The 18336-nt window shown below is 37.9% G+C and overlaps 2 protein-coding genes across 4 annotated transcripts in view; both read left to right on the top strand.

Moving 5' to 3' along the window:
* The window catches only part of LOC6033592 (protein turtle), a 95976-nt gene extending 81779 nt beyond the window's left edge, over positions 1–14197 (top strand). For 2 of the 3 annotated variants that reach the window (XR_005277758.1, XR_005277759.1), the window contains 7 exons: positions 5030–5300; positions 5369–6223; positions 6337–6417; positions 6831–7244; positions 7940–8023; positions 8133–8144; positions 8199–8340. Coding sequence is in view for 1 of the 3 variants with exons in the window: in XM_038257647.1 (XP_038113575.1) it covers positions 5030–5300; positions 5369–6223; positions 6337–6417; positions 6831–7244; positions 7957–8023; positions 8199–9807 (3297 nt within the window). In the remaining 2 variants the exon portion in view is untranslated. Of the gene's footprint in view, positions 1–5029; positions 5301–5368; positions 6224–6336; positions 6418–6830; positions 7245–7939; positions 8024–8132; positions 8145–8198 lie in introns of all 3 variants that reach the window. The other variant, XM_038257647.1, reaches the window with a different exon arrangement.
* A 1301-nt stretch (positions 14198–15498) lies between these two features.
* On the top strand, positions 15499–16465 carry LOC6033591 (probable RNA methyltransferase CG11342). The gene is made up of 2 exons (XM_001843968.2): positions 15499–15640; positions 15699–16465. Exons 1-2 carry the CDS (start codon positions 15634–15636, stop codon positions 16430–16432), a joined length of 741 nt encoding a protein of 246 aa, XP_001844020.2. The 5' UTR covers positions 15499–15633; the 3' UTR covers positions 16433–16465.
* Positions 16466–18336: the final 1871 nt, after the last annotated feature.

The following is an 18336-nucleotide window of genomic DNA, read 5'->3' as shown; positions in this document are numbered from 1 at the left end:
CCACGTTTGGACAGATTAAAACATTTTAACGAGAGAGATTTTTGAAAGCAAGGGACATCAATCAAAAAGAGAGAAAACGAGAAACCTTTTAATTAGAAGAGTGCGCTGACCCGCTGATTCGCGATTTTATTTTTCGATAAACTAATCATCATTTCCTTACATTCTCATGAAAAGTCATCACTCACATGGTCCCTAGTCATTGCTAGCAATTAATACGCACACACCTCACACTTTTGAGTAAACCTTAATCAGAATATTTTGAGTAGCTTAAATTCAAAGATTTGCTGATTCGATCGAAAACAATCTTCTCTCGATTGCGACGGAAACGAAGCAAACACAAATTGGCCCCGGCAGGTTTCCTTCTTCCCCACACCACCCTTTTTTCTTTTCATTTCATTTCATTTCGATGCTATCGGTTTCAATTTCTTTATCTGAAAGTAAAAAGACACCCACACCCAGCAGCTTTCCTCACATGTCTTGTGCGCCCTTTTCTCATTTTGTCTCGTCTCGTGGCTGATTGAGCCGGGAATCCGGGTTCCACCGGACATCGGACACCGGGCTGACCATTCAATCAGAAGCGAAACGCCACTAGGATATGCTTTTCCGGTTTTTCTTTCATTTCCCCCTTTTCCCGCTTTTTTCCACTGACTGTGTGCGTCCTTCCTGTGGGTGCATTTCCCACGTCGATGTGTCGGAAGAGGGTTTTTTCATAATTTGAAAACGTCTATTAGAATTTCACACCTATTTTGATCTAGAAGAATGTTTTTTTTTTCATTAAAATGTATTGATAAATCATCTGTACGAAAATTGTAGTTCTTTCTCAAGCTATTAAGCAAAAAAAAAAATCGGATTGTTATAAAGTGTTTGTTGAATAAAAAGAAATTGAATTTACTTGAATATTCCTTTGGAAACACTTAGTCAATCATGGGTAGAGTGAACAACATGCATATTAACGGTTCAGGTTTTTAAATTTTCAAAGGTTTTCAATCATTTTTTTTTAAATTTTCTTCGGTTTTATATATAGTTTTCTGGTCTGTGTTGTCGAATTCCTAGAGCCAGTTATGTATTTTTGTTAATATTAAATCACGATAAAATGTTTAAATTTGATCAACGGTGTATCACAGTGATGATTTTTTTAATGTTTAGAAAAACTTTGGAAGGGAGACAAAACCATGTTTTGAATCGAACATCGTTTTATTAACTTTTTTAATTGTATATTTCAATATTGCTAACATGAAATAAAACTTTGTGTTGCATAAAAAAATAGTCAAGGTTAAACCTTAAACCCTAAACCCTTAAGAAAAAAAGCCGCAAAATATTTTTATACGTATACGGATTTACCTGAAGTTTTAGGAAGAAATTCAGTAATTCGCAATTACTCAGTAATTCCTGAGCAATTCTTGTAATTCTCAATTTTTCTAGTAATTAATGGTTATTCCAAGATTGTTTTTTTGAAAATCAAACAACAGAAAATGATAATTTATATAAAATAACTTTAAAATAAATTTTGGCTGATTTTAGTGTGACGCCCAATGAAAAAACTATGAAATAAGTGATCAATAATGATTTTAAAGATATATTCTGGTAATTCCAAGTAATTCTGGGAAATTTAAAGTATTCTGTAACATATTTTAAGTAATCCTGGCAATTCGCTTCAGGTATAAAGATGTATTTTGTATTTGTTTTAACAATGACAAAAATAAAAATGCTTAATAAATTATTAGCCAAACAAAAGCTTTATGCTCGTCTGCTAAACCTTATGAAAGAACAGTTTTATTGATGGAAAGTGAACTTTAAATTTGAAATTTGTAATGGCTTTTCATTCCCCTATTGATAAAGAGTCCTATCTTCCCGGACAGACAGTAATAACAAAATTCATGCCATTTCAATAACAAATACTGTTAAAATAACAGAAAGTGTTATGGAATCTTCTTGAAAAATCCATTTTTGCATAAGAGTTTAATAACAGTTTATGTTACCATAACAAAATTTGTTATTGGTCTGATATTGATCGACAGCCAAAACAACTTGAGAATAACATTTTTTGTTATGGATGAATACCTCCAACTGTTATTGGGATGATCGGATTAGTTGTTAAAATAACAAAAAATAATAACAAAGATATGTTCGAAGAATAACTTAAAATGTTATTAGTTTGTTATAACAATAACAATCCAATAACATATAAATCTTAACGACGAATAACAAATAACAGCAAATGTTATTAGCCTAGTATTTTCAAATAACAAAAAATGTTATCCCAAAGTTATTACCGTCTGCTCGGGTTTGATTGTTTTTGCAGAAACACAAATAATCTGACGTGAAAGATATCAAACCACCAAACAAAACTAATATTTTGTTGCTTTTTAGATACAATCCTTGGTTATAAAAACTGAATTCAAAGCGTAAAATGTGAATTAAATCGAATTTATTGAACTTTTGTTTCAAAAACCTTTTTGTGTTATCAAATGTTATAAAAAACTAGAAATAAACTAACATTTTAAACATAAATTTTGAAATAAGGATATTTGTTAGAAAATTGATGATTTTCGGATTTTTATTTAATTAATTTAATACTAATGAATTTAGGTTTATGTTTCCCAAATTGATTTATTAAATTTAATTATGATGATTTTTTGAGTTTAATCAACTTAATATTGATATTTAGGGTATTATTTTGTATTGCTATTTCTAATAAATGGATCTTCGAACTGCCAACTTTTTTGAGTAGCTTTGGTGTGTTTTGTTTTTTTTTTGTTTTCATTGAAAATAAGATTTTCGATATGTCTTAAAACATTTCTATATGGCTTCTAATGAAAAAATCATATATTTTCAAATTTTTATTTTTTAAAGTTATTTTTTACTATTTTTATGAATATTTCAATACCATTTTTGTTACGATGAAAAGATTGTAGTTTTGTGTGTTCAGGTTTTTTTTTTATAAATTGTTGAATTAAGTTTGTCAAAAAATATGATTATTTCAATTAGCTTTTATTTTGATTATGGGATAGTATCGAGCTATCAACAATTTCCAGGCTCTTTGCTATATTTTGTATTAAATTTAAATTTTATTTCTTTTTTAAATTTAGGTTAGATTCATAAATCTTTATTTACGGCAAGTTAAATAATTAAAATTGACATTGATGTTGAAATCAAGTACATTCCAGACTCGATTACCCGAAGCCTAGATTATCCGAAGTTTTGTTTGGGACTTCGGATAATCGAGTCATGAAAAAAAAATCTTTGGTAATTTTGCATTTTCTTACTTTTAATCAAATTCCAGTTTTGTGACCTCAAATTTGAAAACTGCCTATTGAATTAAAAAAATGTATTTAAAAACTAAATGTAATAATCGATATGATCTGATCAAATGTTTTTTTTTATGATTATATTTTCACTGGATAGAAAAAGAAAATTTTAAAAAACCTCTTCAGACACATCGCATCCCGACAACTAGTCCCCCCAAATTAGTGGAATCGATGTGAATATGTTAGACACTCCTCCTTCTCCCTTCTTGATCCAATTTCAAACTGTCGTCCCCATCTTGTTGTGCACCGTGAAGAGCAGTTTCACCATCGTATCGTTCGTTCGGTCCTGATTAGAAATGCATGCTATCTAGTTGCTAACAATTTCACTTTTCTCCTATCCAATTTCCTGCGACCCCCCCAACTCTCCTATCTGAAACAAACTCCGTTAAAATGTATAGATTTTAAATTGGCATTTCTGTCTATCCCTCCTGTAGCGAACTCCTCCAAACTGGCATACATGTTCACCAAAATCCTCAGCTTATGTTTCGCTGTTTTGTAGCTTTCTGGAAATCGCTTACTTTTACTTCTTCGTTTGAGCTTAATTTCCCCCTGCTTTTCCCACAAAAAAAAAGAAAAAAAAAGAGTACAAAGAATCTTTTGATTTCGCTCCCTCAAACCACGTGCGCAATAGCTCATTCAAGACTGTGTCTCCCAATAAGTACCATTCTTTCCCCACCCTTCCACTTTTCCCTTCTCTTATTTTGAGTATATTTCGTAGGTTAAGAGATATCAACAAGAAAAAAAAGGAAGAATCAGAAGAAGGAGGTAGAACCACCTGCCAGATGCAGAGCAACGAAACTTGCCGCACTTTGAATCTCATCTCATCTCTGCATGGAAGGTGTGCAGCTTGCAAAAAAATGAGTCGAGAAACGAGAGATGAAATGGAAAATCACTCACTGTGATGTGATGTGATGAGACACTTTCGTTTGTTTGGCGATGGCAGGTGGTTCTTAAGCTGTTCGTTTGCTTCTTCTTCTTTTTTTAAAGGAATACTTGATGGTGCCTCACCTTTGTTGGGGGGAAATTTGAGCAAAAGGCTTTCTTGTTGTTTGTTGACAGGTTGGGTGCAGTTGATTAGAGTGCCCTTGTTTTTTTCAAAAAATAAGTTTATACTGAAAACAGAGAGGGATTCAAAGAAAACTCAGTTGTTTTTGCCTTTTCAATTTTTAAGTTTTTTGTAAAATTGTAGCAAAATAGAAGGGTTATTAAAACTTTTTTTAATTGCATCTTCAAAATCACTTATAACATTTTTGTAAAGAAAAGAAAGTGAGCAAATGAGCAAACTGTAACAAAAGAGAGGGATCTGCAAGAAGGAGAGTTGCTCTCTTGCTCACTGTCTTACCTTGAAATATACGGTAACAAAAGAGAGGAGAGTAAAGGTCAGAGATTTGCTCTCTTGCTCATTGTCTTATCTTGAGATTCATACAGAACATTTCTATTGTCGAAAGCAGTGTTGAATATCAAGAATTTATAAATGGTTTTTTCATCATAAAGTTTCATATCTATTATACTCAGTATTTTACAATTTTGGATAAACCTGTTAGCCAATAGTTTTGATGTTTAAAGTCTTAATCAAAAAATATAAAAAGTGGCTATGCTCAAACTTCTCCTTGGCACCGAACAACTTCACAAAATACTAACTCATCATCTTTTTCCCGACATGTTTGATCGTTATTCTTGATGTTTCAAAAAATCAACCAAAAAAACCTCAAAAAACGCAGGTGCCGCCCACTAATCAAACGAAACTGGAGGGAGAGAAGGTGCAGTTCACGTGCGAGGCCAAGGCGATGCCCGGCAACGTGACGGTGCGGTGGTTCCGCGAGGGGTCCCCGGTCCGGGAGGTGGCCGCCCTCGAGACGCGCGTCACGATCCGCAAGGACGGGTCGCTCATCATCAACCCGGTCAGTGCCGACGACTCCGGCATGTACACCTGTGAGGTATCGAACGGCATCGGAGAACCACAAAGTGCTTCGGCTTTTTTAAATATAGAGTGTAAGATCGACTTGCGTGCAATGTTGTATGCAAAGATTGTTAATTTGGTGTTGATCGTTTTTTTGCAGATCCTGCCAAAGTGACCTTCACCCCAACAATACAATACTTACCGTTTCGTTTAGCTGGTGTTGTACAATGCTATATAAAAGCAAATCCTCCTCTACAATATGTAACATGGACCAAAGATAAAAGATTACTGGAACCTTATCAAACAAAAGATATAGTTATAATGAACAACGGCTCGCTGTTGTTCACCCGGGTCAACCAGAACCATCAGGGCCGGTACACGTGCACGCCGTACAACGCCCAGGGTACGCAGGGATCGTCGGGTCACATGGAGGTTCTGGTGCGGAAACCGCCGGCCTTTACGATCGAACCGGATCCACTGTACCAGCGGAAAGTGGGCGAAGCGGTTGAGATGCACTGCGATGCCCAGGAGGCGGAAGGAACGTCCAAGCCGACCATCACCTGGCAGCGACGGGACGGTCAACCGTTGCAGAAGAACCGGGTCCGGATTCTAAACGGTAACATCACGATCGAGAACCTGCGTCGATCGGACTTTGGTTACTACCAGTGCGTGGCCTCCAACGAGGTGGCCACGATCGTGTCGGCGACGCAGCTCGTGATCGAGGGCACCCAGCCACACGCCCCGTACAATCTGAGCGGGACGGCCACCGAGTTTTCGGTGACGCTCTCGTGGATGCCCGGCTACAGCGGAGGTCCGGACTACAAGCAGGACTATACCATCTGGTATAGGGAGGCCGGCGTGTCGGACTGGTCAACGATCCCGGTGACGCCGTCCGGCAGCACCCAGGTCACGATCAACCGACTCTCGCCTGGGACGACGTACGAGTTCCAGGTGATTGGGAAGAATGCCCTCGGCGACGGCATGATGAGTAAGGTCATCACGATACGAACGTTAGGTAAGTTGGATTGCGAGTTGTATACAATGTTGTATGCAAAGATTATTGATGACAGTGTCGATCTGAATGGTAAATAAATTTACTTTACTTCTAACCTTGCTTGAACACAAAAGATGTCCAAAAACCGAAGAAAACATCGACTACGACAGCTGCACCAAACGAAAAAGAGTTTAAGCACGCTTCCGATGACTTGGGTAAGAAGTCACTCTCAAGAAAAGATAACCAAACCTAGAAATTGCTTGCGCAGCTTTCACCACCCAAAATCATTCTCACACCACACTGAAAGAAATCGACACCATTATTGTTTGTGCATGTCCACTAATCATCATCCCAACACAGAACAACACTCACCACTTTTTTCCCTCGGCTTGTTTCATTTCATTTCCGTTCACAGACATTCTAAATTATCACAATATTTTGTTTCCGACCGATTCGTCCGGCTCAACATTTTTCCCTCCTGTTTTTCGACCCACAGGTATTTATTTCATTTTTGTTTTAATTTGTCGTTTGTGCACATTTTTAACACAATCATTCACAACTTGCTTGTTTGCTTGTTCAGTAGGAAGATGTGGGTCAAACTTTGTACTAATTTAACGATTCCCCGCAGGTCCCAAGCCGGGTCAGCCGCGGAACGTGTCGGTGCTGGAGATTCCGAACGGCTTCCTAATCTCGTGGCAGGTTCCGCTGGAGCGGGCCCACCTGGTGCAGTTCTACACGATCAAGTACCGGACGGACGCCCAGTGGAAGACGCTCAACCGGGGCCAGATCCGGCCGGAGGAGACGTCCTACCTGGTTAAGAACCTGGTCGGCGGCCGGACATACTACTTCCGGGTGCTGGCCAACTCGCTCAAGAGCTACGAGACGAGCGAGGAGATCAAGTTCCCGGTGCCGGCCCGGGTCAAGCACAAAGCCATCACGGCCGGCGTGGTCGGCGGGATTCTGTTCTTCATCGTGGCCATCATCCTGTCGATCTGCGCCGTCAAGATCTGCAACAAGCGCAAGCGCAGAAAACAGGAAAAAGGTGCGTCTGGCCGGGTTCCGAGCCTGTCGGTGTGCCGTAGTCAGGGTGTATACTTTCTCGCTATCTTGGTGGCAGTTTGGCTAATATGAAAATTTCCGTAACGACTAACATCATCATACCACTTGTTTCATATTATTTTATCTTGCTTTGTTTTTTTCTCAAATAAATAATTTGAGCTCAATCTAAAGAAATAAAACCTCTTTTTTTTCTCAGTGCCAAAACGTCATGTTGGGCAAACTGTCAAAAGTTTACATTAATACATTCACGCATAGCAAACAAATCAAAATTTCAAATATTTATGGGTTGAGCTCAAATTAATCACTACATTTAATTACACACTTTTGTTAGATTAGTTATTAAGTTTATGTTTTCATAAAAGTTGTAGTTTTAAGTTTTTTATAAATCATCATTCATAAATCGTATACCCAGAGGTAAGTCCATTCCAAAGCGACCCGCACAAATACACACACAAATTAAAAAAATGTCCAAACCCTCCAAAATTGATAAAGCTTGGTCCACAAAAAAATAAATAAAAATGGGTATACGCCTTGATGAGTGCCATTGCGTCGATTCCGCACCTTACGAATGAGCGCCTTTGGTCTCATCGGGAGCACTCACGTCTGCCGTGAGTGAGACCCTTCCGAGCGAGACCAAAACAGAGCGGCTCGATATTACCGCCCCCGTTAATCCGGTAGAAATTATTCGATTACAGAACTCAACATGGTAACAGCACGGATCACGGACCGGAATGCCCTAAGCCAGCCGGTGCCTTTGAGGAGGTGAGTTTTTGCTAACTTGATTGCTTTCAGAAAATCTCTCAAAACTAACAAAATTTCAACCTCTTTCGACACTTTTTCTCTATCATGCTAACCCACCTTTCGATAAAAGTTAGAGCTGAAGGTAACTCTCCTAAAGCTTGACGCAAGCCGAGCCTAATTCCACAATCTTTCGCAGATATCTACACGACGAAAGCAAGAGCAGCCGCTTGCCAGGCTTGAGCATCCTGGTGGCCATTTTGCACTGGATTTGGCCACCCGGGCGGTGCCAGAACTGCGACAGCATCTACTCGAACAAGTTCACCGGTGACCAGGAGAAGCAGAACCTCGGCCAGATTCACCGATCGTCGGACGGACGGTTCGTGATACCGCAGGACGCGGTCGATGGGATCGTATCGCTGAGGAACAGCATCGTGTCGTACTACAGTAGCAGCGACGACGGCGGCTTTCTGCCAAAGCGACTCTCGTTGACGAGGGCGTCCTGGCGGAAGCCGCTGGTGACCTGTCCGAGCCAGCTGAGCTTGCGCTCCGACGAGGACGGGTTCAACGTGGCAGAGCCACAGCAGGCCGTCCAGTCGCTGTACACGAACACGATGCCGGAGAATCTGCACAACCTGACGACCATCAGTTCCAGTGTGGCGCCTATGATGACAACCCAGTCGTTGTACACGACCCCATCGCGGATATCCAAGGTGGTGGCCAGTTCACCGGCTACCTCGAGTCCACAGGTCGTCAATTCGCCATGGTCACCGCTTTACTTTAGTGATCTCAGTTCGGTGCATCATCTCAGCTCGGCGGAACGATCCTTCCCAACGCCACAGAGTGCAATGTCCGCCCACCAGAGGTACAACTACGCCGGATATAACCATGAACTGCCGGTGCTGAGTAGTTTGCAGAACAGTTCTCGCCATCACCTGTCGCACGGATTCGTTCCACTGCACGTGCCCGGATCTTCGAGGCACTACCACCAGAACGTGTACCAAAATGTGCCCTTCCACAGCCACAATACGTACAGCAATCGGCCAAAGTTCTCCCGGTACCACCCGCGGCTAATGCCTCGAAGCCTAACCCGAGCGATCCCGGAACTGCGCTCTCCTCTGCTGAATCTCAACCTCAGCACGACGCCTCTCAGCGCGGCTCTGGAAGCCTCTCCCCAGAGTTACTCCAGTTCCAGTGGGTTCGGAAGTAAAAACACCTCCAACAACACCCAACAGCAAAACGCTAGCTTCCAAACCAGCAATCTCCTGCGGGAATGGCGATACCTGCCACCGTATCGACCACCTCCTCCGCCACCCAGTTTGCACCACGCGGCACCGCTTTCCTTTGGTGGAGGTCGATTCGACCACCCGCCCTACTCCATGTCCCACTGGCTGGAGCTGATCACAAGACTGAACCTGGCTTCGGAGAAGGCCAACATCAACAACGCCGCGGACGTGGGCAGCGTGGACGGCCACTACGAGTTTGACCCGTCGACGCCGACGCCGACGGCGTCCACTCCGACCGGAATCATGCGGGATGACTTCCTGATGACGCTGCCGTCCACGTCCAGTGATTTACTGTGGAATGCGGCGGGGTTGACGCTGGAGGGAGGAGTTGGTAGCAGCGTGTTTGGTGGACCAGGTGTGACGGGGTTGACGAGCGTGGGTAGGAAACGGGGCCAGTCCCGGTACGACAACATCGACGAGCGCGTCGAGGCCATGAAGGAGGAGTTCAACGAGTGGCGCAAGCGGCAACAGCACACCACCTTGACCGACAGCAGGCTGCTCGAGCTGGAAAGTTCCTGCTAGGACAGTTGTGCAGTGTAATGTTTTGTTTGGGTGGCTTTGCCTTCTTCAAAACGGTCGTTTTAGAACAATTTTCGGATTGTTGTAGACTTCACAGTATTTTTCCACTCATCAAAACACGCGACTTGTCTCGTTTACATTTTGAAACGTCATTTTCTCGCTGTCAAGTAGGCTGCACCTTCTTTCGTGACGCAGGGTTGGACTCGCGCACACTGTCAGTTGAGGGCAAAGTTGCCAACTCAGACAAAACATTGCAGCTGCACGACAATCGCAACCAACCAAGTTTTGCAAAGATACCGGCTCTTCCACGAATGGGCAACAAAAAACTAAACCGTGCTCCAGTGTGCTTTAAAAAACAAGAACAAAAAACCGTGCTTAATCACAAGACTCGAATTATCCAATAACTATAGCAATATTTAATTAAAACAAATGCGACGACTGCTCTCTCCCGAGAAGAGAAAGTTACGGTAACAGAAAAGGGGATGGTGGCGAACAGTTTCGCTGGTGAATTATAAAATTACTAATGATACAATTATCAGTAATGGTAACAAGAGCACGCAAACCACAAAAGAAAATCCAGACCGAATCGCGAGATTCGCAGCGGAAACAAAATACACACGTGTTAAAGACTTTTATAATAGTTATGTAAAAAATTGGAATGATTGTGATTTAAGTAGAGACATTTGAATAAAACAAAAACAGAACAAAACAAATATTATAGCTGTGCGTGCATGGCAGGCCGAAATTTGATAAGAGAAATAAAAATCAATACACTTATGTAAAAGCGTTATGAATCACACAAGTGAGCAAATTAAGAAAAACAAACAAAAAACTAGGAAAAATTTAATCGAACCGTGCACGCCGTAATCGAATAGTAACAACAACACACAGAAAACAAAGTAAAAACAAAAAGCGGTAGTTTTAGACACATTACGAAGACACACACACACACACACCGGCGAAAATAAAACGTAACTTTACCAGTGAATTGACGCGCGTGTGACACTATCGAAGTGAGTGCGTGGTGAAACAGAACGAAACGAAAAAAATGGCCTCCAACGCGTGACTGGTTTGACGTTTGCGGGGAGTTTTGTAGATCGTGGCATGCCATGACTTTTTAGGTTCTTTTTTATTTTGACATTTTGACGTTGGGTTGTTGGTCATGGCCAACTTCGTCTGTATTTTTTTGTTTTTTTTTTTTTTTTTAATTTTCATTTGTTTTAGAAGATATTTTTACGTATTCAAAGATTGAAATTAAACCAATTTTATGTGTGTCCCCGCAAACAAATCAACTAGACGTGGACCGCCAACTAAACAGTCGAAGCCCAACTTCAGAATAAGTCAACCTACTCAGCTATTCTTCAAAACATCAATAAAATTCCATTCCCGATTTCCATTTTTAAACGAAAGTCTTTTTTCTACGAAAAACAAACAAACACACTCAAGTCGTAAGTGGTTTTAAACAAAAGTAACTTAAAGAAATTGCATCTAGGAAAGCAAAATAACTCACACACGAAAAAAGAAAAACACTAACACACGCCCATAAGTAAAATGAGAGCACTATCAAATACACTCAACATTTCATTAGATCTCACACACAAAAAAAATGAATCAAGCAAGGATATTCCTCACTTAACCACACCGAACTAGAGGGGGAAAGTCTAAATAATGGAGCGACACAACTTTACGAAAAAGTGGCAAGAAAAAAGAAATGTTACGAGAGTAAAAACAAAAAAAAAGTAGGCATAATATCAATATTTAATGTTCTTGAAACCAACAATATTCACACAACTATATACAAAAAGAAAATGGAAACCACATAATAATAATTGATGAAGTATAAGAGTAAGATAATTTATAATAAAATTCAAAACATCTCGACGCGAGCATTTCGGGTTGGTTTTCCGCGTTTTCCATCGTTGTTCATGGAGAGCTGCAAGCCAAACCGAAATGTGTGTCGCGTTTCGGGAAAAACATTCATTCTAAACTAGTGAAGGCAAATGAAGTAAAAACGAAAGTAAGCGAAGAAAACATGAAAAATTCAAAATTGGATATGTTAATAAATTATTAGTACTTACAGTATAACTAATAAGGCATCACACGAGGTAAGAGAAGCAGGCGGAGAGAATAGAGAGAAAAAAAATACGAAGTGATTTAAAAAATGAGAAAAACCAGAAAACACTCTTCTATTGCGCACACACACTCACACAAACACATTTACACATAAAAACTGGCAAACTGAAATCGTCGTAGAAGAGAGCAAAAAATAAAAGTTATTGTTTAAAAATGATTATTTTACAAACAAGAGATCAAATCTTATTTTAAGCGAAATAGTTGTAAGGAAGAAAAAACCAAGCAGTAAGCTCTAGTAGAGAATAGTTGAACTAAGAGAAAGTCATTGAAGTTAGCCAGTTCGATTTGGCGTTAAGAGCTCTCTCTCTTTCTCTGCAGCTGCAATTGATTTTAAAGTTAAACTCAAAAACACGAGATATTCATTCTTCTGGAATGCTGCAAATGCTTGTTAAATTTTCGTTAACGATTTATTTATGCAGAGATATTTTTTACTCAAAAATTATGTTTTTCTTTTGCTTTACACAATTGCATACAATTATTTGTGTATGCATTAAGGCTGTAGAGGTTTAATTTTTGCACGAAAACAAGTCTGACTAATTGATATGTTTTATTTTGTGCGCGAATGTACATTCCAAAGATTCTTTATACTTTTATGGTTTAAGTCTAGCAAACGTCTGCTGCGGTCATTTGTCCGACACAATTTTTTTGGACTCGCAAAGCGCAAACAAAAAAAACTAGAACAAATTTTCGAGTATATATAAAGTATATAAATCCTGTTGATAGTTCTTATTAATCTTATAATTCGTATCAGAGCGTATCTTAAATGAGATGAGAGAAATGAGCGGATTGCCGCCTTTGTATGTAACACACAAACAAGCAACACTGCAAAACCAAGGTAGCATTTTAACGAGAAAAAAACATAGAATTACAATTGACAGCATTCGAACAAAGCAGTATTTCACCGAAAAAAACAACACAGATTTCCTTTTCCACGACTGGCAACACTGACAGCTGTACGCAATACTCCACGCGATTTTGCTCGATTCCAAGACGACACTCACAAACACATACGCATTGCTGGTGCCATAGACGCGCCTACTAAGATGGCTCGTCTTTCAGTCGAAGTTTAGTTCACAAAGCAGCAATTTCCAACTTTTCGTTTTTAATCATAACAGCAACAAATCGATCTCTACGTCCCAAAACAAACACACACACACACTGACACACATCCAAACAAACAAAATTGCTCTTCGCAAAACAAGTGCAAACTGGTTTCAGTAAGAAATTAAAAAAAAGAAGAAATACAAGTGGAATCAAGCGAAAATCACACACACAAAAGAAGCAGCGGTTTAATTAGTTTTCAAAACGAACGAACTACACGAGCAAAAGCAGCTAGGCAGGCAGGCAACACAGTTTAAGATAAGTCGTAGTGAAAAAAAATGTTGTTTAGCACATAACATACACACACTCTCACACACATAAAACCACAAAGATGGAAAATTACCTGTCAAAATCGAAATCGTGATTAAGCTCACGAAATTTGTAAATAGTCCTTGTTCTTTTTTTTCAATTCGGTATGATTTCAAGGTAACAAATAAACCCAAACTCACACAGGAATAAGAGCCACTTTCTCCCTCTCACAGAACAGAAAATATTCTCAAATCAACTGAAAAAAAAACACACACACACAAACACTCAAACAAACACAAAACACGCAAAAGAAATAAAAAAAACAACATTCCATTAGCTTCTAGTTTGTATCGAATAAGAATATAGAGAAAAAAGAAAACAAAACAAAAAAAAATCTTGCCGGATTTAGTGGAACTAAAGATTTAAAACAGTATAATACAAGAACAAGAAACAAGAAAAAAAAATTAAGTTAGCATGTGGTCAAATTGAGAACAAGTAAAAGGTTGAAAAAAAAAAAATCGAAAAGAGAAAACGTGCGCAAACGTGACGGGGTATGAAATCTTACACTTGTTTAAGTTTTTGTCGAATTTAGTTTAGGGATTCTTGTTTTGTTACAAATCGCAGCGCTGTGTTTGTGATGTCGTATAGTAAAGGAAGATTATGAATTAAGTTATATTTTAAGATTCAAATCAAAGTGAACACACACAGAACTTAATTTGTAACGCTTCGATTTTATTTATGTGAGAATGAAGAAAGGAAACGAGATTGATTTTATTTATTACGGTTTTCTTATTTATTTGATGCAAATGATCTATTTTTTCATCGAAGGTTATTTTATTTAGTTTTAAGCTAAGTTGTACAATGTAAATCGGATATAATTTTCACAAAAGTAAATAAAAGATATGAAAAATTATGTTGCTTTGGTGACTTACTTGCTTCGAAATCCCTGAATATGCCATGCTATAAAAAAACATTATTATTATTTATTTTAAAATATTTGATTTATATAGTAAATCAGATTTGTTTTTTTACAATCTTCAATTCATCTAAAGAATCCATTTTACATGATAAGCTCGTCCATACAAAGCTGTCGTGACCATGCGAAAATGCTATCAAAATATTCAAAAATCGGTATCTTGAGATCTGATTTTTGATCGTCTTGGTGTCTTCGGCAAAATAGTTGAAATTACACATTATTTTACAATTTTCGGACACCAACAAAAAATAAATGCGAAGAACAAAATCTACAACTTTTGAGCGATAACACAAACAAGATTCTTGTTTCAGACATTTTATTATCTTCAAAACTAAATCAAATATTGATTTAATTTTGTATTCATCTCATAAAGTTCTTTCTACTAAATAATTCACAACAAAGTTTGGCTATTTTTACAATCGGATTGTTGCAAGATAGGCTTTTTGAAAATTTCAGATTTTGAAAATTCTAAAAATATTTCAAATTTTAAAATTCAAAAAACATAGTTAGCAAAATAAAAAAATAGGAATTTTCAAATTGAAATTAAAAAAAATAAAAAATAAATAAAAATTCATTTTTTTACAAATTTTGATTTGAATAAATTTAAAACAGTTCGCACTCGATTTTTTCAAGTCCTTGGCAAAATTTTATTTAATATATTCGAATCACGAAAGTTTAATTATTTCCCTGATCTAAATAATGTTCCAAATTTCCTGGCATAGTAACCAAACTAATTATTCATGCAAAAAATATGATAAGTTTATTCAAATTTCAGGGTTTAATAATTTAAGAGTACAGGAAGAATTCCAGTTTTTTTTTGAATAGGTCCTATAAACATAAGAAAGACAATAGCTTATAGGATCTTTAAAAAAACTCTAGAATTTTTTATTGTAACTTTTCTTGACCACGTTCCTTCTGAGCTCAGTCTTTAGCCATAAATAGTAAGTTGGGTAGCTGAATAAAAAATATCGATAATTATTTGCTGTAGTTAAAAAATATGCACCGTTGTCAAATTTGACAGTTCCAATTATGTTTTTTTTTTCGAGATTTCATCTGGTTGGCCCATAGTGCAATCAGGGCGACATCTATATTTGAGTTCACGTTCTAAGCTCTCTTAAGCCATCTTTATGTGACTTTTTTTAAAGTTGAAAACTCAACTTTTCGTGGTCTTCCCATAGATGACGTGACTTTTTTTCAATTTTTTTTTGTGCCACTTGTTTCAACTTATTTATGAACAATTACGTAAATATTACTCAATCGTCGAAATTGGTTTCAAATGAACCTTTTAGGCACGACCCATTTAAAGCTCGCATTATAGTTTTTTGTTTTCAATGATCTGACATCTAAATGTTGTGTTTACATTTCGAACCATGTGCGGTAAGAATGATGGTTTCATATTTAAACTAAAACATCAAATAAAATGCATCAATTTTAGAGCATCAAAGCAACCGGCGAAAACGTGACGAGGTGCAGCATGGTAGCTACCATCAGTATTACGAGTTCCGGCCTCAGGACAGTCGCCCGGAGCATCTTAAAAAGTGCCTACTGGGATGTCGAACACGGTTGAACATTCCCCCGACTGGAACCATTCACCTGCTCGACGTTGGCTGCAATCGTGGCCTGCTGAGCAACTCGGTGCTTCCTGTGGTGAGGGAAATCTTTGGCGATCGGTCCGTTAGCCTACTGGGAGTGGATATTGATGAGGAGTTGGTTCTGGATGCTAGGAAAAAATTTGAAGGAATTGAGTTCGTGCAGGCGGATATCAGTGCGATTGCAGCTGGGAGGGTGGAGAATGATCCAATTGGGGACTATTTGAGTAGGAATCAAATTGATCGTTTTGATATGGTTTTCTGCTTCTCAGTACTGATGTATCCTCACTTGAACCATGGTGATGAAGGGTTGCGCTCGGTACTGGATTACATTTGTTCCAAAACCAAGGTGTTGGTTCTAGAACTACAAAGTTGGGATAAATATCGCGACAATGTTAGAAGGTTAAAACGAGATTGTGGGGAGCAGTTCCCGCTTTATGAAAAGCTAGAATGGAGGGGGAATCAAGGTAAACTGGAGCAAAATATTTACGAGTATGTGGAAAAGCTCGGATTCGAACGCAAATCTGAGGAATTCGATAAGAATGAGTACAAGCGAAATATTGTGATTTATTCAAGTTGATTGAGAATACACTGATTATATTTATTATTGAAAATAAAATTCCAGAGATCTTTTGGTAATATCCGAAAATACCCTCTCTTTGACTGATATTTTTTTCTAACCATGTAAAAAGGGCGTGCTATTGCTAACGACCATTATTCTCGCAGTAAACATGAATGTAATGAGGACAAAACGAAGAACATGTCGGCCAATTGAATCGTAAAAATAAAAGTTAACATGGAAATGGAGTCTTTCTAGAGAATTGCCTTCTTATCTGGTATTTCCATAAATCACGTAACACATAAAATAAAAATTCACTTTTAATCTTTTTTGAAAGCTCATTTTAAAAATCCAGTTTACTCGGACCTTTCTCCCTAACCTTACCACGTAGCTTATGAACGCCCCCCCCCCCGCTTCGAAAGCGACCCAGTTTTGAACGCAATTAGCATGTTTAGCCAAACGGTGTAATCCTATTCCACGGAATGTAATACACAATGATTGCGTCAAAATTGCGAAGCCTATTATGAATAAATACTTGCGCCGAAACATTCAATTTCCATGCGATTCAATTAGCGCAACCTTCTTCTCCCCAGCTGGAAGATTCCTCACCTCTGCTGGTCTGGTCTGGCTCGTGGTGAATTCCGGCATCTAATTTCATTTAATTTATTCCACGCGAGAGCTAGAGCTCTTGCTCGTCCTTGCAAGGGCGACTTGTAAAGGTGCCACAGGATACAGGATGAAGAGTGAAATGTAATTCATCATCGTTTCTCGTATGATTTATCATCGCTAAAGCTGCTTCTCTGCCTGCCCGAGCAGACGGAAATAACTTGGGAATAACATTTTTTGATATTAGAAAATACTAGGCCAATAACATTTGATGTTATTTTTATCAAGATTTGTTATTCGTCGTTATGATTTTTTTTTGTTATTGGATTGTTATTGTAATGACAGGTTAATAACATTTTTAGTTATTCTTCGAACAAATCTTTGTTATTATTTTTTGTTATTTTAACAACTAATCCGATCATCCCAACAACAGTTTGCGGTATTCTTCCATAACAAAAAATGTTATTCCCAAGTTGTTTTGGCTTTCAACTAATATCTGACCAATAACAAATTTTGTTATGATAACATAAACTGTTATTAAACTTTGGATTTGCAAGGATATTCCATAACACTTTTTGTTATTTTAAGAGTATTTGTTATTGAAATGGCATTAATTTAGTTATTACCGTCTGTTCGGGTGGTCGTCGGCGTCGAGGTTGGAATGTGTGACACGAAATGCCGAAACTGGGGCGTGAAATGTTAGTTTCTTTAAAAAAATATGTGTTCAATGGTTTGAGTTTATTTTCTAGCACTTTTGGATCAATGTATGTTTGTCCAAGTATTCATTTTCTTTTTTTGTATTGTCAAGCATATATAAGCCGCAACCATTTTCATTTTTTATTTTGTGTTTTATCGTGTTTTAAGTGTGTTTTATAAATGTGAGACTTCTATTACATCTTTCTATTCTTTCTGCAATGTTGAACATAAATCATCAATTCAGAAACTACTTAAACATTTAATTTTTTAAATCCTGATCCACTCCTCACCTCCTTGAGGATTTTTTTTATCTGAATGTACCGTTGAAAACTTCAAGGGGAGGAGACAAAACCCGTGAATTATGGAAATTTCCGTGAAATTTATCACCTTCCTTAAATCACTGCAGTCAAAATTGTCTAAAATTTACTTTAAAAAAATATTTTGATTTCTTTTAAAACATTGCTATTTTTGAACTAAAGTTAATTATTTTTGAAGGATGGTATATCTGCAAAACTATTCGGAACTTAACATTTCAAATGCATGAGACTAATAAAGAAATCTTCGATTGCAATATGAACAATCGATGAAATTTGAATATTTAAACTTGGTTGATTTAAAATGTA

Source organism: Culex quinquefasciatus, chromosome 2 (genome assembly GCF_015732765.1).
Source record: "Culex quinquefasciatus strain JHB chromosome 2, VPISU_Cqui_1.0_pri_paternal, whole genome shotgun sequence".
NCBI classification, from domain to species: Eukaryota; Metazoa; Arthropoda; class Insecta; order Diptera; family Culicidae; genus Culex; species Culex quinquefasciatus.
This window is presented reverse-complemented; position numbering and strand designations above follow the sequence as displayed.